Source organism: Sparus aurata, chromosome 9 (genome assembly GCF_900880675.1).
Source record: "Sparus aurata chromosome 9, fSpaAur1.1, whole genome shotgun sequence".
NCBI lineage: Eukaryota > Metazoa > Chordata > Actinopteri > Spariformes > Sparidae > Sparus > Sparus aurata.
Genome location: NC_044195.1, coordinates 25,168,595 through 25,196,470, shown reverse-complemented (window position 1 = coordinate 25,196,470; position 27,876 = coordinate 25,168,595). Strand labels below are relative to the sequence as shown.

The following is a 27,876-nucleotide window of genomic DNA, read 5'->3' as shown; positions in this document are numbered from 1 at the left end:
TAACTAAATGTTTTTTTGTTTTTTTTTTAAAGGTGCTACATAAAAAAAAAGATCACACATTATATCATATGCGCTGTTTATAATGCAAAACATGTTACTTGTGGATAACATGCAGTTTGTGTTTCACATGTGATGAATAATTGATGTCACATTTATATTTTGAGACAATAAAGAAATACATTTAAACATAGAAATGCTCATGTATTCAAGGGAGAGCCTGTATGAGTGAACTTATGTATTAAATTAGGCTACAGGGCATCAGTAGATTGAAATAAACACAGTTTTGGGGAACACCATTTCAGTAAATATACTTTTAATCTGTACTTGTAGTACTTTGATCGGCTGGTGTGGGGCTGCAGAGGCCCGCTGCTTGTAACTATAGTGTATATTAATTATTTGTGTGAGAATGACTGAGGGGCCGGACCGGATGTAGGGCACGATGCTACCTTCAGATGGGCTTTGAGGAAATGTGGGGCTTTAACCGACAAACAATAGCGCTCCTGCAAGTCGCATTAGCTTAAGTCATTTTTGTTGCGTTTCAGGAATCGGACTCAAAACAAGAGGGACTCTCTGAGGAGGGTTATTTTACGCCCCCTTGGATGCCAGAAAGCAGCGAGCAAGTCTAAAAGAAAATCTGCCGACCCGCCCGCCTCCCAAGTGAATCATTTTCAGGTAAGCCCAGAGTACTGACACTTGCTCTGACTGCTAGCGTTAGCTCGCTGACTAGCATAGCATGCCGTTAGCGAGCGGCGCGGGTCAGTTGGGTATTTAGTGCATGAATGCGGGTAAATGTGGCACTCTTTAGTGGTTGGACAACTCAAAAACAGCCAACTCCATCCCTCTCACCCCCATGAATACAATTATTACCCTAGCTACACTGGTTTCGCTAACTTAGCATGCTAGCTTGCACTGCTAGCAGCTCACTCTGCCCTTGTGCTGCTCGGCTGAGTTGCACACTTACGTCAGGTTTAGCCTCCTGTCAGTTGGTGTCATTAACTTATTCGCTGTTGCTCGCAGCAGTAGCAGGACACATTTGTTGATTTCTTTATAAAACGCAGAGGTGTGTGAGGATGTGTGTTTGCAACTTTGAGCTTAATCTACGGCCGCAGTTTAAGACATGTGTCAAAAGATAAGCCCAGTCACTGGTTGGACGCAAGGTGCATGCTGGCTACTTGATATTTAGCTTTTTTTTTTTTTAAGCTAGCCTCGCCGCACTTGTACATACAGTCCACTTGCATGGTTTTATTCAGGTGGGGAATAGAGCTGAAAAGTGTGCAGAAGTAGCACACAGTGTGCCAGAGTAGATAAAGTGTCTCTGGGTTCATTAAAAAACAAAACTGCAAGTCGTTCGTGCCTCGCTGTACGTCAAGTGGACCGGGTGACTCCACATTGACCTGCGTGAAAATATCGTACCACCACACATCCAGACGTGAGGTTATTGGAGTTCAGTCAAGTCTGCGGCTCTCCCTCTCTCTCTCAGTCAGTCCTAACTTTAGGCTTCAACCTTAATTTTACCCAACGAGGCGAGCAGAGCGTTACAAGGCAAGTGGTGTTACTGTGATCGTTCATGACAAGGGTTTTGCCAGCAGTGACTTTTTGACAAGGATTGTGTTGATGTTTAGCAGTGATCATTTTTAATGCTGAGGACTGTTCATGCCTCATGTTGTAACAGGATGGTGTTTGGTCTTGATAGTCAGCAGTTATGAATATTAAATGAGGGACTGATACTCAATTTTTGGGGCCGATACTGATGTTAGCAAAGTAGGAAATTCTAATATCGATATACAGAGTTCGTACTGGTGCTTTTGGTGTTTTCAAGGCAGAGCTTGGCAGTATTATCAATATCATATCAATATATGTGATACGAGACAAGCTATTGTCTTTCTTGTCTTTAGATTGTGGATGGAGTTATGGCGCGTGTGGCATTTGTCTTTTTCTATTTTTTAAAAGGCTGCATTAGTCAAGTGATTTCAAAAATATTGCAGTATTTCATGACCATAACCAGGTTATATAGACTGCAGAGTCTACTTTTGACACATGAAACTTTTTTGTGTCGCTATCATGGAAATAATTTTGATTGTCATAGCACAATAACATCTCATTTTAAGTGATGCTGTTGTTCTTAGTATATTTGTATGTTGATAAATGTCATTTATCACAGGTGTAAGTTGCATGAAAAGCTTGAAAACTGCTCAAATTTGATTATGGAGAAGGTGTAGGAACCTTGAATATGTCTTCCGTTATTCAATTTTTTTTTTTTTTGCCATGATCCTTCAAAAGTATGTGACAAAGATATGTAATAGAGCATTATGATTTGTAAAATGTGGACTTTCATATCGCGCAGCATACAAGCTGATATCGATATATCTGTGATAGGCCAGTATCAGCTGATACAATGGCCAACAGGTATATCGATCAAGCTCTAATATGTATATTTATATCCAGACTGATATTGTACGTGCGTCTGCATGAAATAGACCTTGACAAGGAGATGTGTAGACTGCTTTACTGCTCACAATATGAGTGAATAATGATTATTGTAAGAAATTGTTAGATGTTATCGGATAAATGACTAAGACAAATAGCTTATCTAAATTACAATCTGTTAATATCTGTTGAGACAGTTAGCTCTTTAGTGTCTAATCATTTCTTTCAGCATTCTAGGAAATAGTGGCTACGGGGACTTAAATCCCCAATTAATCAGATAAAACATGTAGCAACTGATTTTATGACTGTGTGACTACCATTTATTGGCCACTTACAGAAATATCGTATCAGCATACATGTTGTCCGATATGCACTGATATGAAAAGTTTTTTTGGGGAGACATGATGCAGAAAAGATGCTTTACTGATACTATAATGTACAAAAAACTGAAAACCTCAAAACCTTTTAGCATCAACCTGGTGAGAAAATATAATCCAGAACGGTACCAAAGTGTCAAAGTAATTACAATGTCCTACAAGAGTTGTGCAAATAATTTGCTGTATAATATGAGTCATATAAATGCATGTGGCAATTGAAAATATGTTTGAAGTCCAGTGACATGACTGTTTGCACTTAAGTTATTGAACTCTTTATCAGCTAATTATGTCAAAGTATTGCCCTATAGGACTTTGAGACATACATGCAAAGATAAGCTGTTATCGGAGGAGCTCCATCTTGACCTGTAAACACACGCTAGCGCTGTCAAAAAATTAACCTCCTGATCATTTTTGTGACAATCTGGTGAACTGCAAAGCTACTTTGAGCTTTTAACACACAGTGCGTTAAATGACACTCGAGAAAACCGAATCACTGAGTTAGTCCGACTATGTTCGGATTTTTAAGATGCATGTTAACACCGTAGTCTGACTAAAATCGGACCGGATCGGATTTCTCATAGTCTGATTAAAACACCTAGATTATTCGATTGATAGTCGCATTACTTGTGCATGTATACGTTCCATCAGATCGGATCGGAATTTGTGTTCTGCGCAGGCACGAGATTTTTTTCCCGGGGACGTGAGCCGGAAGTAGAAGGATGGCGGCCGTGGTAGCGTCTTTCCTCCGAAATAACCACAAGCAAGAGCGCCATTGTGCATCTAGTTTGTGTAATTATCATGTACACCATATACGTAATGTACAAAGATGTAGCTTTGTCTCGCTCTTGGTACGCCATCTTTCTCGAATGCCGGGGCAGAGTTTGTTGTTGCCGATGACGTTAAGAGGTCAGCCGGAGGTGGCTCTATTACCATTAGTTGAAATGAGTACAGCGCCACCTATCATACTGGTGTATGACATACTTGGGCCAATAATTCGATTTTCTCACCGGCATGTACTGACTGGAGCGGTCCGACAGTTTCACCCATTAACCCCTGCTCCTACTTTTGACATTAGTCCCAACTTTATTGCTTACAACAAGAAACACCCTGTGTATCCTAGAGCCTTATCACTCGTCATGTCTTACTATGGCTGCATCCACAGCAGGGTTGTGACCATGTTTAAGTAATGCAAGGCCATCCTAGGCCTCTTGCCTTATTTGTTAAATACTTTCTGTCCTCCCTGAGATAACAAACCCTTCTGTAAAGTCTTTTATATTGAGTATTTGAGTGTTTCTGAAAACAGAAAGCAGGTAACCGTAGAAGGCAGCAGACAATATACCTTGTCTCTTAAACAATAACATTCAGAATTAGAGGCATTATATTTTCCAGAGCTAATAATGGAAGATGTGAACAAGTGAGACGTCATTATGCCTTAAAATATCTGTTGACAATTGAACATGCAAGGTTTTGGTATGGTGATAATGTTATGGCAGCTACTTTTTAAGTTATTTTACCCGAGTCTCTTTCTAACTCAGTGACAATTTAATGATGCTTAAGGGTTGCTTGAATGGAGACAATCGGGGAAGGTATTCGTGCACCAATATCCTTTACGTTAATGCAAGCATTGCATTGGAACTAGGTGGGAAATTTGCATCTCCATCACTGCTGATGGGAGCTGGAGCAGATAAACACTCATGACTACTGCAGAATCAGTTGACCAGAATGAAGGCAGATTGTAGCCTTTCCTAATGAAAAGATAAGCTAGATGTTAGTGGGTGTTTTTGTAGTAATTTTGTCAGCGTGAAAGGGGTAACATGGCTGCAGTTGTAGTTTCGTTGTGTGGCTTTTAAAATATCACACGTGCCCTGCCTGAGTGTTCAGCAGCACAGTGGTGCAGGATGGAAAGCATTGCATGCTTTGAAACATGAATGCCCTTCATTGTCCAGCTATCACAATGTATTTTTATCTCTTTTTATATTTGGCTTTGATGCCCCATGGCAGAGCCCCTGGACTGTACTCTAACCTTTGACCTATTTGCTTCAGTAAACCCTTGAGTTTATTTATGCATCTCTCTGCCAGCTTGTCTGAACCACCCATTTGATTTTAGCTCTGTGTAGGAACCCAAAGGCTTTTGCTGGCTTTCCCACCAGCTCTGTTTTTCATCTCTGTGTGGGTGAACTAAACAGACATGTTGTAAATACTGTTTCAAGGTACTGTCAAGAAGCGGAGAGAGTAGGGTGCCGGACAATATCCATATGTATCAGACTGTTCTACTTGTTCTAATACTTGTCTTCACCTACTTAGTCATTACATCCACATTTTGTGATGAATATATCAGAAATCTCATTTTGTGTAAGTACCTCAAGTAGGGTCTATTTGGTCAAAAATATTGTAGGATTTGTTTTTTGTCGCCCAGTTGTAACATTTATGAAGTGCTTTTGAAAAGATTTCAAATATCAAGGTATCATATATCACCATATGCCCAAAAACTAACAGGATTATTTTAAGGTCATACTGCCCAGAACTACGAGAGAGGAGGATTAAGGTTGGGTACCAAATTCTGTAATTTTAAGGGTACCCACCAAATTATGTTGGTCCTACAGAGTACTGATTCTCAACTGAGCTGACAGGGCAACACGTCTAGCCTCAGGAAACAACTGGTCAAACATAAAATACATCTGTAATCTCAAGATCGAACTGTGTTTGAAAGCCTGAAGGTTTGGTTCCCCCTTAACCCTCCTATATGGTTGACAAGGCATCAACAACTTTATTGACATCTGTGTGTAATTGAATAGTTAGATGGAGAAGTTATTGGAGATAACTGATCTTTTTTCACTGTCTTTGTTGGCATTTTCTTATTTATGACCAAAGTCAGCCAATGGCTATGTCCAAAATTCCTTACCACCATGTGGTGTAGTAAGCTATAACAGGACAAGTTTTTTTTCAGTAAGTCTGAAACCAGTAGTATGTGACCTGCATACTATTTGCAAGAAAATATTGCAGTATGCAAGCACTGCTGTTGTGACAACATGATAAAATTCCTGTGCTTCTTCTTCTTCGTATCGGACAGACAAGATGTGGCAACACCGTATTGCTGCCCTTTACTGCTTATTATTAATGCTCCATTTGGCAGTTGTTTAAATAGATGGGTTTGCCCTTCCTTGTCACTCAATTACTGGATACAGCTGTCGTGTTGTTTGAACGCTCTGAGAGATAAAAATCAAAACGTAGTTTTTGGCCTCCATGTTACTTCCACATTCCGACTTGATGCACATGAACACGCTGAAGTCGGAAGAAAGACTTCCCAAATCGGGAAATGGGGACCACCTAGGAGCACGTCTGTAAAGTACAGAAAAAAGTGATTTCTTGTCTTTGGGTTAATACATCATAATTACACTTGTGAAAAACAAAGCACAGCTTGGCAACACACCTAAAGAGGGTGTTTAAGGAAACTTTTGGCCCTCTGTTCGAGGTTGTCACGTCTGCCTAATACGAGGTGTTAACATTTGGCCAATGGCAAGGTGAGGGAAGAAACTCTATGTTGTGATTGGTTCCTTTGGCGTAACAGATGCCATTCTGCGAACTCCACGCTGGTATTGGAGAGCCCGGCCTTCGTCTTTGTTAATGTTAATGAAATGTGACATATCCAGGGTGCCCATAGCCTGCTAATCAGCACTAATCTGACCGAGTGGATTACAGGATGGGAATGCATGTAAGACACTGCTTACAGTACATGTGTGCCTCCCTCCTTCCAGAAGTGAGCCATCTTTCAGACTTCCTAGCATTCATTTGTGGACTGTAGTAAGGATCCACAGGGGCCTTCGGGAGATTTTTGAACCTCTTTTTGCACTCGCACCCTCAAGAGATCTGTACTTTTATGTCATTTGGTTCTCAGTAAATTATTTTGCTGACTAGGCGGTTCTTCCAACAGGATCTGGGATCTGTCTGTGTTCTTGCTGTCATCATCATAATCTCCCTCTTTCGTTCTGTGGGATTATTATGGCTGTGAAGCAGGAGAGCCTGTGACTGTCCACTGCTCTTTGCAGGCCTTTTCTGTATGTTCTTATTATTCTTGCTTTGATTCGGTGAGAGAACCAGCAGCCAAGATGCTGAACCAGAGCGCTGTGATGATCTTCACTGGGATTTGTGGGGCATTGGTGGTCATGGCAATGGCCTACTATGTCTACTGGTAAGTTACATGCAATACAAGTGGTTTGGCTAGGCTAGGATGGGCCCCAGCAGATTTATTACAACTTGTGAAAGAGAGAAAGGTCAGCATAGCACTCCAGGGCATCAGCCTTTCAGATTTTGCAAATCAAATTAAGTTGTCAGAATTAAAATGACTTTGCAAAGTTGCGGTACCTGCCAAGATGTTATTTTCTTTTTTACTGAGGTTTTCCAGTATTTAGCTAATGTATGTTGGAGACTCTGAGCAAGCAGTGGTCATTTCTTGGGCGTAGAAGCTGTATTCAGGTGATGCAGAGCAGAAGCAGCTGTCCGGCTTTAAGCAGCTTTAACCCAGTCATCGTCTCTAATCTTTCCACTAGGCTGAGTGGGGCTTCAAGTGGGCCCTGCACCCACAGGGAGGTGGACCTCCCCGGGTTGTTTTCATGGTCAAACACATTGTTTTTTTCTCTGAGCTCATTTTATTCCGTCTTTGACAAAAAGAAAAAGAGAACAACTCAAGTTTGGTTAAACCACAACATTTCATCCCACAAGGAAGAGGCTGATTTGACTCATTAGTGCGTTGTGGTGATGAAATGTATGAATAGCTGAAATGAAGAACTGATACACTTGGGCTGAGAAACACAGAATTGTTTATCTATTGACCTCACATATAGAGAAACATTTATGTTGGCATTATTTGGTTGTGCCTGTATACATTATAACAGGTGATATGTATTATGTTTTCTGTAGGACAGATAGCGCTCCTGTCTTGCGCAAATGGAGTAGAACAGACTGGTATTACAGTGAAGCTAGCCGAACAGTACTACACATTTAAAGTTTGTTTACCTGGGAGCGCTGACAATTTATATACATATCCTTAATGAACCGTTTGATAACCAGTATATGGGATCTTTATTTATTGCAGTGTTTAAAAAACACATATTGTGTCTGGCCCTAACCCTTAACTGTGGTTAAGATCGTTGTTGGGTGAAACAGTGGTGTAAAGGGAAGTCAAACTTCAACACAAGCTATGTACACACATCCATGACCCCAAATACCTTCTGCTCAGGGGAAGTTTAATTTACAATACAGGGCAAAAAGTCTGCTACACTCTCCGTACTTAAAACATGGTTTAACTGAAAGTAAACAATGATTATTTAAAAAAAAAAATTGTATTTTCCATTCAAATGTACAAATCTTTTAGTTTCACAAGTACACTACTCAAAATGAGTTGGGCATATTAAGATATGGGTCCGTATGTGCATGGATATACAATAACAGTCAAATGTAATGTGTTGCTTTATTTTTGGGGACCAAAAATATTCACAAAACACAAAATGACAATTCAGATATGTCGCAGAATCAGTCAAGTCAAACATTACTATTTACCAGTATCCCTAAATAATTTTGATTAATGCATTTTAGACTTTAGAATTTTTACAATGAATTTGGTGCAAAAAGCATATGATATACTCCCTGACATCAATACAGTGAGACTGTCCCTGAATCAGGATTTTCAGAGTCGGAACTTTAAAGTCAGGGGGTCGTCTTCGGTATTTTAATTTGTCATGTGCTTCACTGATTCGTGCCTATGTTGTTAATAGATATTTTTCTAAGTTTTTATGAACACTAAACGTTGGGCTTAGGTTAGAGTAATCTTGAAGCTGATATCATTGCAATAGGTGATTTTATAGCTGCTCATTCGCTAGGTTAGACTTGTCAACTGTGCACAATAATGAGGTGAGACCTCACATTTGTTTTATTGCCCTGTTTAGTTAACATCTGCTTACGGCAAAATCGTTCGAATCCCTTGGTTCGCCGTTTTGTTGTGCTTCAAACTTGAAATATTGCGAAATTGGCGAGCTGGAGTTCCCAGAGACTACGTCGTCTATGTCCGTATATTAAAGCGCGTGCTACTACATCAGGCCAGTTAACAACAAATAAATAACAAATATGAGAAATATACTATTCACTCCCTTGCCCAGTCAGTGACCCTAAACTCCTATACTAACCCTTTATTAGTCCCATGTTTTGCTCATCATGTGGCAAAACACATAGTCAGGGAAAGTAAAAATGTGCATTGAGTTCTAAAATGTTAGGAAACCACAGAGCATCATTCTGATCGATTTCTTGATGCCAATGTTAGTCGAACACTCAGTCACACTTGGATAGTAGTAAAGGAGGTTCAACCAGCATCTGGTTCAAAAGTAGTTTTGTGGACTGCATTGTCAGTCGGCAGCGAACGGAGAGCCTTAAACTTGAGCTACGCTTTTCCTGTCTTTATTGCCCTTCTCTACTTCCTTTGAAGTTAGTTTTGATTTGGTTAATGAAGTTTATAGCCTGCAATGCTGTGCAGCTCAACAAAATAACAAAACATTAATAAAAGAACGTTCTCATGAGATTTATTTTGGATAAAGAAAACATTTCTTAAATTGATTTTGGCAAAGTTCTCTGGAGACCTTGGTCCCCGACTAAACACCAACTCTGGGAGCAAATATGTTGAGTGCTGATGGTTAATTGTATTTTTCACAGTATTTAGAGCTGACACAAAAGCACACAAGTTGGTAGTAAGACAAAGTTCTCTCTAGGCTCTGTGAATCTTGGCCTTAATTTCAGCTTGAGTGAAAATTTGTGGTTCAAAGTTGACTGACTCCATGAATGTCCTGAGGCAGGAGCTGAAAGAGTAGAAAGAAGAGAGTGTGGAAGAAAATGAGAACAAAGTTCATGGCCTGTCTGCAAATCTGTCTTTCTGAGCAGTCACACACACAGTTGCTGCTTGTTGCCACAACAGAGATTAGATGGGGAACTTCTCCATTGGCTGCTTGTGGCCAAACAACACAAAGTTGATGGTTTAATGGTTAAGTATCGTTTTAGTGTTTTTATTCCTGAAAAACATAATGAGGGACAAGGACTGCAAATGAGTGATTGCTAGAATTCCTACGTTGCATCAGTTGCATTTTATTTAGATGTAACAATGCCTACATGTATCATTCCGGTCAAATAAACCAATAGATAAATAAATAGACCTTAAAGTACCAACCAAAGTGCTAATAACTTGGCTTGGGGCAATTTTTTTCTTCCTAGTCTGTGTCTTTTTAGAGTAAATCAACAATTGCAAATATCTACAAATTGATTATTTGCATGAACAATGTGATGAGCTCAGACAGCCAATACAAACCAAAATCAATCAAAAACTATGTTTGAGCAGTAGGATAGCTGCAGCAATTAATCAGTAAATCAGTTGAATGTCAACTATTAACTTTAGCGGCAAATGTTTTCATCATGGATTAATCAGTTTAAGTATTTTTTTAAAAGGAAAAAGTCAATCTTTGGAGAATTTGATATGAATATTTGTTTCATTTTTAGATCAAACTCAAATGCATCTGTGGCATACAGTTATAATTTTTTTTTAAAGTTGCTGTCACTTAAAATAGTAGAGCTACAAATGAATTGATTAGTTGTCCAATCTCCCACTGTTTTGATTGATGCATTGGTTTGAGTACATTTTAAAGAAAAAAATAAAAAATTCTCCAATATTTTATTTATTAATTTATTTGTTTTTAATTGTATGTATTTCTCTATTCTTTTGTCTTTGCATTTTGCAAGACAATAAAAAAAATGAATACATAAATATATGTAAATAGATAAGTACATAAAACAAATAATACATTGATAAATAAAATGATAAAACTAATGAAATCGATAGGGGAATTAACTCAAAGGTAAATAAATACAGAAGCAAATTAAAACAGTAATATCCATTTATGTCAAATTTTATGATTTAACTTATACCTATGTTTATTTGTATTATTTGGTATTATTTTTATGAATTACATATTTACTTATTTATGAAGACATTTTTTAAATTTCCTTAATATATTTTTGATTTTGGCAGTTTAAGTCCACCATACTTGTGATCTACTAATTCATCTGATGTTCTAGGCCAAAGGTCAAATTCAGTAGATTACACTGACAAACAAATACAGAAAAAAAAACTGTCAGGCTGATTAACTTTCTGGGAACTGATCAAAGTCATCTGTAGCGGTTGTTGTACTGTGTAATTTACAGAACACTGCTCTCTTTGATTCTTTAGTGTTAGAGTTCACCATCCTTCCAAAATATGTCACAGTTTGCCACAAGTGAAATGTGTTGTACTGTCATTTTAACCCCCCCAGTCACTCACTCCCACCAGGAACAAAGGTCACATCTGTAACATGATGCAGAGACAACTGTGGATGTTTGGACTGATAATCAGATCACTCGGGCGATAGATGACACACATACACACGTAGCAGTATTTCAACACTTCACTGTGTCCTAACTACACATTTTTTGACACATTTTGCTCAATAGACTGGGCTGAAGTCCTGTGGATGTGCATGTAAGATTTCATTTCTGTTAGTTCTGTTTCAGTTAGTCTGTATATTGTGTTACGGTGTTTTATCACACTGGAGAAGACTTATTGCTTTTCACAATGAGCTGGCCTTGTGTCAGCTACATTGCTTAATTTAAGGTTGATGGTTTATCCTCTAGCTGAGATAGTATTTTAAGGAAATGTGATGCAGACTTTGGGTAAAGGATGGCTATAAATGTGGTTAGATTGCTTGGAAATAAGTAGAAGTAGGGATTTCTGGTCATCCATATTTATTTATATTTAATTTGGGATGGAAGGTTGTTTATGTTTTTGGCATCCATTGCTGTTTGTTTTATGTAGTTGCATTTGTGAAAGACATGCAAGACACGAGAAAGCAGTCATTACATACACTTTGTGAACAAGAGAGAGTCTTTGTTTGTCAGCGTGACACGCAGGCACACAATGTTTCTGTCTCTCCCTTGTTGTCTAGCATGCAGGCTGTTGTTCTAAAGAACAAACACCAGACGGTCTCTTTTCTGCCAGTTTGCTGACACAGTTGTAGCAGTGAATGCAGGTGACTGTACATATGTTGATGTTGCTAAGCTAGCACTGCACTGTTAATCGTAGCATAACTGGGGGCACTACACAATTTTAAATACCACAATCAATTGACCTGAGGCTGTAACGGGCAATTATTTTAGTTATGGATAAATCTTCTCATCATTTTTTCTCTTGTTCATATCTTGCTGTTTTTACTTATTTTATTTAGCATTTAGTTGATTCTTATTTCTTTTTTTGCAATCCTCTTTGCTGCTATAACAATGAAATGTCCCTTTTGTGGTACTAATGAAGGATTATCTTATCTTTTAATAATTAAAAAAAAATGCTAATCACAGTTTCCAAGAGCCTGAAGTGACGTCCGTTGGTTGGACAAAAGAAACAATTTACAGTCATAACCCCGACATTTTTCAGTTACAATCATGAAAGACGAAGAAAAGCAAAAAAAGCTTTCATTTCTAAACCAGCAAACGTTTCACACTTTTGCTTGAAAAAGGCCTGAAAACGATTATCAGATAGTTGACGATTGAATTTATTTCTTACCACATATCATTCAATCAAGTGCATTGTTGATGCTTTATTTTTAAAATGCTTTTTCAGGTGAATTAAATTAAATTCTCCCCAGGCAAAGGTAAATTGTGTCTTAAAATCAAAGGTGTTCATTTTCATATGTTTGACTTGGTTCAAAGATTTGTTTCACTTAAAATATTTATTGATCAAACTGGAATGCGTCAGTGTGTTATATTTACATGAATTTTATTTTAAGCCTATACAAAAGAGAGAAAGTTGCAGTGTAAGACACGGTCAGGTGGAGGCCCAGTTGACAGTCCTGAAGTGGATCGGGTGTCGTTACACAGATCTGCAAAAGACTAACTCAGATTAGACATTTTTCTGAGAACAGCTTTAGGTTGGCTTGACCTACACTTTAATGGGCTTGGGTGCAGATGTTGGATCAGTCCATTCAAGACTGGACGGTCTGTGCTGCTCGTGCTGCTCATTCGTAGTAATTTTCACCTCTAATAAAAAAAGAATTTTGTGAACAGTCGTCAAACAAGCAGAGGGTTTCTGACCACTACATTGTGTAATATGAGATGTTGTCTCTGAAAACATCTCATGTGCACCTGTCCTAAACAAACTTGTCTGTGGCAGTTACCTGAATAATACAGACCAGTATTTCCCCCCTCTATGTATTCTGTAGGCCTATATGTGCTTACTCTTATTCAGAAGCATGGACAGGTGGAGTCTATCCCAGCATGCTTTGCTCAAACATCTAAAGGCCCTGGACAGGTTCCCAGCCTGTCACTAAGAGTCAGACAAACACAGTCACATCCTCACCTGGGGGAAATTAAATGTTTCCAGTTCACCCGACTTGAATGTGTTTGACCCGTTGGAGAAAAGTCGTCACAAGCTCAGACAAAACCTAAAACTCTCCACTGGCAACAGATCTGTCATTGGCGGAGTATGCTGTCACTAATGAGCATTTGTGTGATTTGGTTTAGTTATTAATCAGTTATTTATTTATATTTATATATATATATGTGTGTGTGTGTGTATATATATGACTTTAAAATGTTACAACCAGGGATGCACATTTCTTTTTGATTAACTGTTTCTCAAGGCTGATAGCAAATAGGTAACCGATAATTTCGCTTTTGCATTTTCAAAAGGTTCCTAACCTCCAGTTTATGCAGCTGTAATAAGACAACTAACTTGTACACTTTTTCGGTCCTCTTCAAACACTTGTGGAACCTGTTTTGCGTTGCATGCTGTGCTTCTTCTTTTTCTTCTTCTTCTTCCTCTTCTCTATTTGCATAGTGTAAACCAACTGAAAAGGTGCAACCAACTGTATCAGAGTGTGTAGACGCTGAAATATGCCAATATTGGCCCGAAAATTCATCAGTCATATACAGATATCACACATCTCTGTGTTTTGTCCAATCAGAATTCTAGAACCACTAAAATGGATCAGCAGGATTTATAATGCAGCTGGTACTGATCTAAATATGTGTATTGGGACCTTCATGTTAATAACACATGAAATAAAGACTTATAAACACAAGTATCAGTAGTTTACAGCTGCAACATCTTACTCAGTGTTCTAGTTTTGTTGCACTGCTTAAGCCTAATTCCTTGTGTAGGAAAGTGAAATTAAATGTTTTTATTGAGTCATCTGGACTTATCTAGGTGTTCATAGTATAGTAGTACTGCTGCACAATGAATTGAAATATCAAAGAAATCTAATATCGTAATACCCCAATTGCAAAAGCTGCAAAACACGCAAAAGCTCTATTGTTTGATGTAAAAATGAAAATTGCGATGCAAAGATGATCATGCTTTCTATTCATCAATCATTTAATAATCATAATATCTGTCAAAATAACGATAATCACATCATGTTTTTTTTAACCATGTTGTGCAGCATGTTAACTTGCCAACCACACTAAGAACAACAGCTAACATGATTCAGCCTGTCCTTTTTGATGAAACAGGCACAGTGCACTATATTAAATAATGACACTGTACTGCAAGCTTTTATGTTGTATGTCTCCTCATCCTCTGTTCTCCTGTTTTCATCAGGTCTGTAGTATTGGCTGAAGGACCGTGTAAACGCGGCTTGTAAAAGGATCCACCGTGGTAAGAAACACTGCTGTCTTGTTGAGTTTCTCTGACTTTTGAGCTTGTTTATTTCCATATCTCTCAGTTAAGTTGTTCATCGCTGAGCATTGCTTCCTCTGCTCCTCAGGTTGGTCGTAGTGTATAGAGAGGAGCCTACTCACCTCTCCAGGCTCCTCAGCCATGGCTCTTCTGGCCTACCTGAAGAGCCTGTTCATCCTGCAGCTGCTGATGGGCTTTGTGTTCGTGGTGAGCGGCCTCATCATAAACTTCATTCAGCTCTGCACCTGCATCCTCTGGCCCATCAACAAGCAGCTCTATCGCAGAATCAACTGCAGACTCTCTTACTCCCTTTGGAGTCGTAAGTAGATGAAATTCCTTTGTTGTTGTGGCAGCTGAGGCTCAGACAGACATTACATTTACGGCTCATTTCAGGATGTATCACTTACATTGATGTGTTATCGTATTCATGCAGAGCTGGTGATGTTGCTGGAGTGGTGGTCAGGCACAGACTGCACCCTATACACCGACCAGGCTACGGTGGACAAGTTTGGAAAAGAACATGTCATTGTCATCCTCAACCACAACTTCGAGATCGACTTCCTTTGTGGCTGGACCATGTGTGAAAGATATGGCATCCTGGGGGTCAGTAATGCACCAAAATATGACTTCAATTATTGTTCTTCTCAAAAAAAGATACCTAAACCTCTAATTTTCCTATGTGACTGAATTAATGCTTGTCAACAAAAACACACACCTGTCCTCCTTCTCTAGAGTTCAAAAGTGCTAGCCAAACATGAGCTACTGAAGGTGCCTCTGATTGGCTGGACCTGGTACTTCCTAGAAATAGTCTTCTGCAAAAGAAAGTGGGAGGAGGACCGAAAGACTGTGTTCAAAGGGCTGACCAGGCTCAAAGACTATCCTGAATGTATGTGGGTAGGTACACGTCAGACATGCTATGTTCTTCTCTCTTCTGGCATGAGTGTAAGAGCGTAGTGGAAACTGTGTTTGTTCAAGGTTTAGCAGCTGTCTTAGATTCATTTTCATGCTGCTACACATCCATTTGCTCAAATACCATATTTGGGTGTTTGCTGTCAATCAACTTTAGCCCAGTTGTGCAATCAGGATTGTGAAACATACTCTGAGAACTAACACCTTGGTAACAAACAGATATTTAGTGGCGTGAGTAGATCATTTCAGGGACTTGTAGGCATGACTGTATCCATTAAGGGCTATAAATCAATGGCTCATGAATACAACTGGGTTGACTATGCAGTAAAATGACACAAATATTACGTCAATGCCAGAAAACTCAGTATATAAGACCTTTTAAATTGAGCTGTATTACTGTTTGCCTTTTGTGTTTTCTACTTTTTTTATTCAGTCATGAAAACAAAGAGAGTTTGATTATTTAATTTCTTCAGGCATAAAACAATCAGTCAATGAAGATCTTTCTTTTCTGGTTAAAGATTCTCCCCCAAAACTACACAGTGCACCTTTAGAAACCTGTATGATTGTGTCACAGCTTGTGTTCCCAGAGCTCAGCTGTTGACTTAAATATGGGGTCACTACTATCAATAGAAACAACCACTAAACCTACAAAACTAAGGTCTAAATTGTGATAAACTGGAATTATTCTTTAATCAGTTGATGTCAGGTATTTGGGTTTCCCGGAGAAAAAAAAAGAGGAACTCCAGATTCTGCCCTTTGACACAGTTCCTCTTAGGTAGGCTGGACTCTGTTCTGATACACACACATAAGTTCACACAGTGCACCAGCTGTATTTAAAATCCCTCAACAGGAGGGCATGTGTTTATTCTTTTCTGTGAAACCTCATGAGCTGGACTCACCACTGTGCATAAACAGTCTTTGAGAGGCAAAACAGCTTTTCTGTTTAAGTAAGCAAGCGTCATACTTTGATGGCATCTTACCTGGTGGCAGAAGGTCCTGCTGTGTGTTGTACACCTTTACTGATGGTGTGAAGCACCGCGCATCACAGATTTTCACCCTGACTCAACTAGTTCACCAGCTGAGATTAGGCAGATCAGCAGTTGATCTAATTACCCTTTAAGTCAGGCATCAGGCCACCACTAATGACATAGTTTTTCTGTGTTCAGACAAACAATCCCAACACTCTTGAGTAGACTTGTCATATGCCTCCTTGTTGAGATAAGATGTTGACTTTATATTTGCATAGTGTTCACCTCATTGAGGTGAACTTGATCTGTAATTCAACCAAGCAGAAGTAGGGTAGTGGATGGGACAAAAGAAAGGAGGTCACTAAGTCTGTGTGAGACTTCTTTTATAGTTGTGTGTGGGTGTAGGCAGGGGATAGACTGATTATTGTCTTGGGGGATTATCAGGGTCGTTATTCAGCATTTGTCCAAGGTGTACGTGTTGTTGTTTTTCTGGTTTGACGATTCTATAAATATTGACTTAAAATGCAATAATTTGTCTCTGATGCAGCATTTGTTTTCTGTCTGTTGTCACCACACTGGTTTTACTAAGTGTCCCGCCCACAACACTATCTGAGTTGTAACATGGAGAGGTGGCAAGAGACCACACATTCTGTCTGTTATCACCACACTGTGGTTTCACGCAATGTCCTACCCACAGCACTATCCAAGTGGTATCAAGCAGAGGTTACAAGAGTCCACACATTCTTTACTTAAAGTAAAAGTACAGATACTTGTGTACAAAAGGCAACTCTGAGGGGACATGCTATTTTTTAGCACTCTCTGGTGGGGACACCTTTTTAAAATCACCAAGCTACATCAACCAGCCCAACCATTCCATCTCTGGTTATTCAAAAAATTGAGACTAAAGAATTTAATTTTTGCTGCAAATGTATGTCAGTGTCAAATATTGGTGGTCGGTCTTCTTCATCACTAATAATCGCTACTCAGGTCGGCCCTGAAAAAACATATCAGTTGATCTGCAGTGCGGGTATTAACATGGCTCTTTTCCCTCCACAGTTCCTGCTGTATTGCGAGGGCACCCGCTTCACAGAGACGAAACACCAAATCAGTATGCAGGTAGCAGAGAGTAAAGGCCTGCCCAAGCTCAAATACCACCTGCTGCCCCGAACCAAAGGATTCACCACCACAATGCAGTGTCTTAAGGGCACAGGTAGGGACTACAAAAGCACACACACACACACACACACCTCATCATCCTCTCAATACATGAGTCTTTTGTTCTTAATCTTTCTTTTTCTCTCTCGACAGTAAGTGCTGTGTACGACGTGACTCTCAACTTCAAAGACAACCAGACTCCCACTCTGCTGGGCATTGTCAACGGCAAGAAATACAAAGCTGACATGAGCGTAAGGTGAGTGTCACTGATACACTTCCGTTTATGTTTGCATCATCAGTTATTGTGATAATGATGCATTACACTGCCAGCTGCACTGAGTTTCTTCAAGTGGAAAATGTATTTTTGAACCTTCTGGCCTCCGACCAACTGCATTTTTGTCCCGTAACAATGAGAGAGACTGTGAGAGCGCTCAAAATGTTGGCCTGTTTCCCAGCACGTTTATGGTTTCAGAACAATAACACTAATGGCCAGGACACTCAACTGAGTAGAGAGCTGGACATGAGATGGAAACACAATGGGATGTTTCACACTGGAATGGCTTCAGAAACATGTCTCCAGTCAGATAGTCTCTTTTGCTCAGGAAGGCTTCTAACTTAGTGAAACAGGGGATGACAAATTTTGGATGTTTGAAATTACCCAATATGCAGATACTTGGTCAGTTTTTACATCATATAGGCTGAGTGCTGATGCAATCCTGATATATATGCACATATTTTTTCCACCCAACAGCAGAGAACATCGAAACTTTTCAGTGCCTACTCCCGTATCTTCTTTAGGAAAGGATACCAAAACACAGTATTAAACAGTCTTTGGAGCTAAATTATGAAAGGCCCTTGTATTGATAAGCTCCGACATTAGCTTTTGGTTTTCAGAGCATCTCAGATTTTGGTGTATTGGTTATCACGTATTTGCAGCTTCTCCACATAGAGTGAAGTGAAAATAATTCCAAGTTTACTCAAGTTGACAACAATTACGCTCGTTACTTTGGGTGAGTTAAAATAACCAAAAGCGTAAACTTGTAAACTGTAGAATGCAATTCAGTTTCATCTACTCTGTCCACAGTCTGTCATCCAACTAGCCCAGCTAATGGGGAAATGTTACAAAGAAGCTGTCGCAATGCTAAAATGGAAGCTGTCTGTATGGATTCTAATTAGAGCAACTTCTTTATCAGCTGGTCAAATCAGCAGAAATGTTCATTTCAGATGCCGACATTTAATTTTAGAGCCTTTATTGGCTTATAAAGTTGACCTTCTGATATTATTATACATCCATAGAGTGAAATGACTTGGAAGTATGGAAGAGGCAGCCATGACCAGAGCAGGTCTAATTCTCTATATTGCAAAGGAAAGGTGCTTCAATCTCCTCTAGCACAGGCTGGACAGGACCATCCGTTATGAAAGGAAAGGATATAATGGCATCCCACAATTCCTTGCAGCACTAATATAATGCTGCGCTCCAGACAACCTACTCCTACTCCAAGCTACTCCTTGGGGCGGGGGGGGCGGGGGGGGGGGGGGGGGGGAACTACAATGGAATCCCAACTTTGAAACTTGTGGCACATCCATGAATGGGCAGAGGGTTTAACTTTTACAAGTTTAAAAATGCCCTAAAATAAAATTTGTATAATGGCATCTGGTGACATCAGTTTGTTGTAGTTTCCAAGTTTTTTGTTTACTTTTGGCATCATACGCCTGGAACACTTTGGTTGGACATCGGACATCCGAAAAAATGCTGACCTCCAACGCTAAAGAAAGGTGCAGAAGTGCTTCCTCTCCTGTTTTCAGCATAGAGTACACTGGACCATCATTTACAAAAGGAAAGAAGTTCATGTCGTTGTCCAACAATTCCTTGTGACCTTAGTGTAATTGCAGTCGGACTGTTTTAACACCACCGTTGTCCTTATGAACTATACATTCTTTCTTTCCTTCACCTCCTGAAGCTTTCCATTGAGTTTTAGGAATTCAGTCATTTTTGACTGTTTGATCGCAGCCATTGTCTTTTGTCTGAACAGCACAATGAACCATAAACATAAAGTGGAAACATTATAAATAAAAATAATGGTGAGGATACTTTTCTAGTAGAGCAGAGTGGAGACGGTTATAGGTATATAAGCAAGTTTAGAGCCTGAAATCACTCAACAGATGATGCATTCTGTTGAGTTGAGGTGAGTTTTAGGTGAGAGAGCCCCCTGGTGGTCAGAAACTGACATAACAGACCACAAGAGAAGATGCTACATTTCCTCTGCTGTTCTGTGAAAGGACCAGAGGAAAACTGAAAGTCTGTGTGTCATCTTGAAGAAATTATCATGAAACGTGTATTACATCTTCTGCATCTAATGAATGTGGTGATTCTTTCTTTGTCTAGTGAGTAAGCTTTTGATTAGGCTGTTTTTTGTTTGGTCATCTATTTCATGTTTATTTTCTTGCTGTTCACCTTTCTGTGTTTGACACAAAAATATATATTGATTCATTCCTATACATTATTTTTTTTTTTTTGTCTACTCTTTACCCACCAGGCGGTTTCCTGTGGAGGATATACCAGATGATGAGCAGGAGTGTGCCAACTGGCTGCATAAGCTCTATCAGGAGAAGGTAAGCTGAGGGGAAAGCACCATTAAAGGCTTAATCTGTGATTAGAATGTAAATGAGAGCGCAACATTTGAGAGTGACTGACAGGTCTTTTTGCATACGAGTGCTACATGTTAACATGTGCTGTAACTTGGTTGTACGATTTTTGTTTCTTAAATATACAAAATATTGCAGGAAAGACAAAAGGTGTTTTAAATGTTTTTTAATGTGATTTTATGATGTATGTTTTTAGAAAAAAATAATTTTCAAAAAACCTTATCTGTGATTCATCCATCCAACAGAGAGAGCTAATTTACCTCACGTTGAGAATAGTGGCTTTATACTATGAAATTCTCTTAGTGGCACTTAAAGGGGCACTACATAGTTTTGGAGAAGAAATCCAAACTCAGAATTGTAATATTTACAATATTAATGTGGTAATGAGAGTCAGAAATATTTACCTTTCCATAACTGAATAAACAAGTTTTTCTCTGAGGAAAATAAGGTCTCCAGAACACTGTTTGAAGCTAGAAAGGTGGCAGGGTCCGCCACATAAAACAAAGTAAAACGGTATGAAATTGTGTTCACTTTGTTTATTTTGTTTATTCAGTCATGAAAATGAAAAAAGAGTTTTTTTGAGTTTGTCACTGAAGATCTTTTTCTTCTGATTAACGTTTCTTCCCCTAAACTACATAGTGCACCTTTAATGCACCTCTGGCCCTTTAGACTTTGAGTGGTTGGTTCTTTATTTGTTTGTTTATTTTCTGTTTTGATACATCACTTGATCATCATACATTACAAACCAATTCTTCTTCCTCTCCTGCTCAGGATGCGTTGCAGGAAAACTACAACAAGGAAGGAAAGTTCCCTGGACCCACAATAATCCCCCCTCGCAGGTTATGGACACTGCTGAACTTCTTGTTCTGGGCCACCCTGCTGCTTTCACCCCTCATCAACTTTGCTTGTGGAGTGGCCGTCAGCGGCTCCCCCCTCCTCATCATCGGCTTTATCATCTTCCTCATCATCGGTAGGTTAACGGTGCAGCGGCCTCCTCCTCCTAAGAAGGCATTCGTTCTTTCCCTGAATCGTCCTCGCTCACTTCAATATTTCTTTTGTTCTCCCCACAGCCTCCGTAGCTATCCGCCGCCTCATAGGAGTCACAGAGGTGAAGAAAACGGGTTCAAGTTACGGCAACCCGGAGGCCAAGAAACAAAACTAAAGTGTGTGTGTGTGTGTGTGTGTGTCCGATGGCCCTGCGGTGTCTCACCCCTATCAAACTCCATCCTCCTCCTACTGTTGAGTCAGTTGGCAGGCCGGGGAGGAGACCCAGCTGTGAAAACAATAATAGAGACCAGAGTTAGAAATACTAATGGCACTAGAGTGAGAGAGAGAGAGCAATAGAAAGAGAGCATGAAGGTCTGGGGTTCACGCTCTCTGGTGTTACACAGAACATAAGAAGGGGGAGATGCAGTCCTGCTGTACTCACTTGCATCTTTTCTTAATCCAGCTAGCGACCCACTGTCCCCATCCATTCCCGTTAAATCCCGCTGACACCCAAGGTTAAGCTCCTAACATGTCTGAGGTCACATGGAGCCATTTCCTGTCCTGAGCTACCTACCTCCACTTCCTGTCACCTGTCATCAGCCAATCAGGGAGTAGTGACGTGCTTGTTCCTTTTACCCACAGAACACAAGGCGATCTGTATCTTTTTAACCTCCGTCAGGGGGCAGCAGCAATCTCTAAAACGCAGGACATCTCCCTCCCTTTTCTTTCACTAAGTGGGACTTGTAATGGGAACCGGTGCCTTGAGGCCCAGCCTGGTTTCCTTAAATCTTAAAGGGTCATTTCACCCAAATCACATTTATCATTTAACTTCTAGGTATCTAGTTAAGCAGATAGTTTGGGGTTTTCATCCTCCCACTGGCACATCTACTGCCAACTTAGTACAGTGCAGCTGGATAAGATGTTGCCCATGGTGCTCAAATGATTTGATAAACTTAACAGCAGTATGTCTTTGTAGTAACAGATATTATTTGGAATGTAAAAAAAGTAAACAAAAGCTGACCATACTGTCATCACTGACAGAGTAGTTTGTTTTGAGACATTGCTCTTGAGTTTTTATAAATATTGTTTAAAATCATTCAAGCACCACCTCAGTGTTTCCTCTACATTCATCCATACTAAGACCATTACCAACACAGTGTGGCAAAATGGGAGATTGAATATTGTAAGCTAGAAAACAAAAACAAGCAGATGCAGCCTTTTAATCCTATATAAATAACTAAGTGTACACAGTTGTGTTGGATTCATTTATAGCACTGGTAACAGACGCCATTAAATATTTTGTTTTATGGTACTTTAATACTTTGAAACACATCTAAACATTTCACTCACTTGCCCATGGCTTCCCAGAGTAGGCCGGCCAGAAGTTTCGAGAGGGGAAAAAAAAAAGATTATATTTAAATGTTCAATATTTAAGAATTTTAGTTGTAACAAAAAACAAGCTAGTGGCACGTTTCCTTCTAGTTTTTCAAGTTCTTAGTTGTCTGGTAGACAGGATTAGACTAATTCAGGATTAGACACTCAACAAATGCCAAAAGTAAAAAAAAACAGTTACAGAGGAAACACTGGACCTCCATTGTTCAGGGTTAGCAGCAGAAGTGTCTCAAAATATAAATCCTACATCATCTGTAGGACTAGATACCATGAGTGTTAAGTGGGGAAATCTCGTCTTTTTATTTCAAATGTAAAAATCTTGGTGAACTGACCCTTTTAACGTCTCATCTCAGAGAGGCTGGTGTCCGTTAAACTACAGCAAGGGCTCCAAATTTGAAACTGTCCTCATCAAGGATACCCACCATCTCTCACAGGTCTCATTTGTAGCCCGCCGCACCGACACCTTCATTCTGCCACATTTCTCCAGTTCCTACTCCTATTTTCACTTGTCATACATGTTATCCTTCATGTTTAGATCATAATTGGACCCCTCAATGTGATGTTGATTCAACCAGCAGTCCCAGTCTAAACACTGAAGTAGTTCAACCTGCCGCCTCTTCTCCCCAACTTCTGCGCCAGTCTCAACAGCTGAAATGCACAGTGCGACTGTTCTGTTTCCAGATTCCAAATAAAAGGTCACCAACTGTCTTCATTTAGCCTCACAGCTGTTAGCTTATTATTTTTGCGGTCCAAATATAGACTGTGTAGTAGTGATGTTTTAACCTTTGCCTTAAATCAAGCTTGCTCAGGCAAGGGATTGCTTATTCGCCACCCCCTTTAAAAAATGAAAAAAATATATATATAAAAAGAACGGCACCCACCTCTTACCTCTACGTCCTCCTCCCACCGTGGAGTAGTGAGCATTCATTTGGTTTGATTTACCAAAGTGAATGAGTGACTATAACATTTCAGTTTTAAAGTGGAATATTAGAAAGTTGTTCCGTTAACTGTACGTTATTAGTTATAGGAAGCTGTTTACATGTCATGCGCGCAGGCAGCTTGGTTCTATACATTTCATCATCTTAAATTCGTTCAGGCCGGAGTTTTTGCACATCGGTTGCTGCAGCTCACGAGTGGATCTCGTCCAGTGTTAAAAGCCACCGGACCAAAAAAGGTCCAAAGGGCAAACAAATGGTAGCAAGAAAATGCCCCCCGCGCTCTCATGCCACGTGTAGTATTAATCAAATATTTGGATTTTTTTTTTAACATTTTGGTTTAACTTTCATTGGGGGGTCATCACTCCTCAGCAGCAGTATGTTGTAAACTGCCTCTTTCTGTAGAGTTCTCTCCACCCAGACAGATTTCATGCAAGCCTTAATAGACAGTGCTGCTTAATTTTTGTGTGATAATGTAGACGCTAACTGAGCCCCCTCCTCCCCCGTGGTAGTGAAGGGTTAAAAATTTGAAAGATGGCAAGCAGGTTTCTGGGATTAGTTGCCAAGTAGCTTGATCTTAAGTTTTAACGTGAAGAATCAAAGAGAAATTAGAATTTGATAAAGTCTGCTCTTATGTACGAAGAGCTCTGTTTGTGATCAGTTCACATTTTTTTACAAGAATGTATGGAAGAGTGAAACTGCCAAAATCAAAAATAAACAAAGAAATAAATGGCTCAATAAATAAGTAAATATGTCATTAATTGCATCAAATAATACTTAAATTAAATGTTTGCATTCTTTTACATATTTACAATGTGACATAAATTAATATTTGTTTAAATGCAGTCACTTTATTTATTAAATCATTTTATTTTATTTATTTATGTATCTGTTTATGTATTATATATTGTCCTGTAAAATGCGAAGGGAAAATAAAACCATACAAAAATAAATACGTAATAAATACTTTCAAAATGAAATGGGAAAGTAAATTAAATAGGGGATCTGATACAAAGACAATTAAATACAAATAAATAAAATCAAATATCAATTTATGTCACATTTGAAAAATTATTTAAACATACATTCATGTTTGATATTATTTGGTGCATTTAATGACATTAATATATCTATTGAGCCATTTCTTTGGTTGGTTTTGGTTTTGTCAGTCGCAGTCCTCCATACAGAGCACACTTTGAGTTGCTTTACCTCAAATACTTTAGCATCTTAGCTTGTTTGCTTTTTAAGAGATCTGATTTTTATTTTATTTTTTTCCCTCACATACACATCAGAAACTCATTCTGTCATTCAGTAAAGAATCATATTCCAGAAGCAGGAAGGATGCTGAGAAGTTTAAACAAAAAAAAAAAACCTTTTTACACTGGATGTTTTTTATTCAGTAAAGAAATATAAATGTAACTTGTGGTTGTTTTTTTCTTTCTTTCTGAGGTCTCGAATGGAATCAAATATGAAAAGCTAACACCACTTTATGACTTATTTTTAATTTTTGGAGATAATTCAGTTAGTGGCACCTCTTGCGTCGTCAGCTTTGTTTTGTTTTCTAAGGCTATTTTTATGTTTTTCTTCAATTTAAACACTTGAGAATATTAAAGGATTTAATCACAAATCAACTCTTACTTCTTTGACTTATTTGGATTTGTGTGAGTTTCTGTTTGCTCAGCAGTTCAGATATAGAAGGAACACAGCTCAGCGGGGCACCAGCCGAATCCACACTCAACATTGTTTCCTCCCTCCATCTTTTCTTGCTCATCAACAGAAGCATTTTCACAGAGGCGCACACATCCATCCCTCATTCCTCATGACACATTCACTACTCTCCATTGAAATACAGTACAAAGTCACTCGTAAGTGACTATATGTAGAGACTGTGTGTAAACTGAAAATATGTACATAAGGTAAATGATGAATGTCAAAATGACTTTTAGAAATTGTAGAAATGTACGTAGCTGTTCTTTTGCAGTAGACCTTTTGAATGACACGTTAACAAGTCGTCCATCAGATGTCCCGAGGACATTTTGGAAATGCAGTCACTAGACGTGTGACGGGATGTTGAGACTGTAAAAATATGTACATAATGTAAATGATGAGTATGATGTTCACTTTTAGAAAATGGCAGAGATGCTCTTCTGTTCTTTTGCAATAGCTCTTTTGAATGACGGGCCGAGAGTTCAGGCTACAACCAAATGTACCACCGATCGGGAAAAGGCTACAGCAGAAAGCTGGTTAAACTCGACAGTCTCACCTTCAGGTTTGGAGCTGTAAATACTTTCAGCGATGCCTCTCTTCTAATTAAAGCCACAGACGGAAGGCTGTAGTCACAGATGATGCTTACAAAGCATTTTTCCAACTTTGTAATTAATCATGGTTTCTTACTGTAGTCGGTTACTTTTTTGCATGATGTGCACTCCTGCACAGTCACTGAATCGAGTTACTTCTGACTCAGGGACTCTTTTACAGACTGGCAATGCAACAGCTGTGGCATTAACTCTGAATTTGAACCTGAATAAAAAGGCTTTCTGAGGAAGCTGACAAAGTGTGATTCTTCCTTTTGTTAACGCTATACCCATTGTTTGAAAATGCTGACTGGTTTTTCTTTAAAGTCCCTGGAAAAACTTGGTGTCAGATCAGAAGTTTTTCTATAAAATATAAATATACTTATAAAGGAACATATAGAAAAAAAACAGCTTACCTTCATCAGGATGGTGTAACTGATGTTTAGTGACATCAACATACAAACCACAACTTTTTTTCCAATCAGCATGCTGTAACAAAAAAAAGACACAAAAAAGAAGACTATAATACACAATTACTTAAAAGGGGTATAAGAAATGTATAACTCCAGTAATTCAGAGAAACTTAAAGGGTAAGTTGACGCAATTGTAAAAATTCAGTCAGTATCTATTTTTGTAGTGCATAAAACATTTCTGGAGCTTCACAGAAAAACAAAGACATCACCTTGTCCTAAACATCTGAAGCAGATGGGGATGTGTTTTAAAACAACTGGAAAAAAAAACATAAAATGGCTCCACACAGCTCGTCTCGGGAAATCCAAACCTCCAGAAGTCCCTGAGATCCCAAATTGAATTGCAGAGATGTTATTCACATCCTTTTTGAGCTATAATCTTCACTGTAGCTGCCATGCTAAAAGCGTTAGTGCACACCCCTTCTATGTGGTTGCACCTTTGGACCTAAAGAGAAAGACAAACTAAGAAAGACACGATCACGACAGTGGTAGAATCAGCCAACATGGCTTACTCGAAACAAAGCCAAAGGCACAGCTGAGAAGTGTCTCCGCTGCAGTGAACAGCATGGGGCAGAAAGAGAGATAATACTACTGCATCATTAATAATAACCAAAATGCCAATATCTCATACTTTTGGTTGATTATTCCTATCGCTTTATTCATTAAACTACGGAAGCCCTGAGGGGCCGGTGAAGAAATGTATTCTATTTTTTTATTTTTTGTTGGTCCATTTTCTAAGTCTGATCAAAGTGTTTTGTCGCCTGTGTTTGTGACTTGACAACTGGTGGGAAAAAATTGTTTTGCCAGGATAATTTGTTAGTGTTGTAGTGGAAATTCTCCTTTGTGAGGTAGAGAGTTGCTAAGTCTCCGAAGAACTTCAGACTTCAGCGTATGAATCAGATGTCATTTAATAACACGCAGCGTGGAGTAGGAGTGAAAGCGTTCTCTCCCGAACTCTGAATTGTTACCCATTTAAGTACGGATCAGAGAGGAGGTTACATTCATTTACAACAGTCATAAAACATCTTTTTTACAGATAAATGACTCTTTGATATCCTGTCTTCCCAGGACAGTGACCCTTTGATGTAACAGATGGGACAGTAAATGTCATCTTATCTAAACTTTGTGTACATTCCAATGTGGGGATGTGCCCCCTCCTGTGGCTCATTGACACCTCAGGCAGTGTGACAATCTCTCTCCCCCTCCTGTCCTTAAAGCGCATTTGATAATAAATGGGAAGACTATGTAATTTTCTCACAGTGTCCTTAATTATTTTTCTATCTGTGAAAAAATAGAGGGGAAAAATACATTGTTTTGGGAGATCTGGTGATTTTTATTTATTTTTTAATTTTTTGGTATCAGAGTGAAATCTTTGTTTTCATGTGTGAAACAAGTGAACACAAATATCTTCAAGAGGAAAATAAGGCTTGTTTTAAATTTAAATAATAACATCATAAAAAAAATCACTCTTTCACATAAACTCAGTTCCAGACTTTAATTGTGGGTCACCGGAAAAAACAATTTCCATATAAAGCTCATGCAAATTCCACTACAGGCTTAGATGCAATTGTGTCTCGACCTG

General features: G+C 39.0%; 1 protein-coding gene across 3 annotated transcripts; it reads left to right on the top strand.

The window, feature by feature from the left end:
* The first annotated feature begins 422 nt into the window (after window positions 1-422).
* On the top strand, window positions 423-26,080 carry agpat3 (1-acylglycerol-3-phosphate O-acyltransferase 3). 3 transcript variants are annotated; one of them, XM_030428092.1, is made up of 10 exons: window positions 423-672; window positions 14,461-14,517; window positions 14,627-14,857; window positions 14,972-15,141; window positions 15,271-15,432; window positions 17,472-17,625; window positions 17,724-17,826; window positions 20,108-20,183; window positions 20,988-21,186; window positions 21,287-26,080. In XM_030428092.1, exons 3-10 carry the CDS (start codon window positions 14,680-14,682, stop codon window positions 21,376-21,378), a joined length of 1,134 nt encoding a protein of 377 aa, XP_030283952.1. In that variant the 5' UTR covers window positions 423-672; window positions 14,461-14,517; window positions 14,627-14,679; the 3' UTR covers window positions 21,379-26,080. The 3 variants fall into 3 exon arrangements, with proteins under 3 accessions (XP_030283952.1, XP_030283953.1, XP_030283954.1); XM_030428093.1 differs by lacking the exon at window positions 423-672 and adding an exon at window positions 1,450-1,542; XM_030428094.1 differs by lacking the exon at window positions 423-672 and adding an exon at window positions 6,590-6,993.
* Window positions 26,081-27,876: the final 1,796 nt, after the last annotated feature.

What these genes read in the sequence shown, in the direction of transcription:
- agpat3 (XM_030428092.1), top strand. Translation starts at nt 14,680, where the DNA reads ATGGCTCTTCTGGCCTACCTGAAGAGCCTGTTCATCCTGCAGCTGCTG. An exon ending in GCAGTGTCTTAAGGGCACAG is followed by an intron (nt 17,626 to 17,723) that starts GTAGGGACTACA and finishes CTCTCTCGACAG; the next exon opens with TAAGTGCTGTGTACGACGTG. An exon ending in TATCATCTTCCTCATCATCG is followed by an intron (nt 21,187 to 21,286) that starts GTAGGTTAACGG and finishes TTCTCCCCACAG; the next exon opens with CCTCCGTAGCTATCCGCCGC.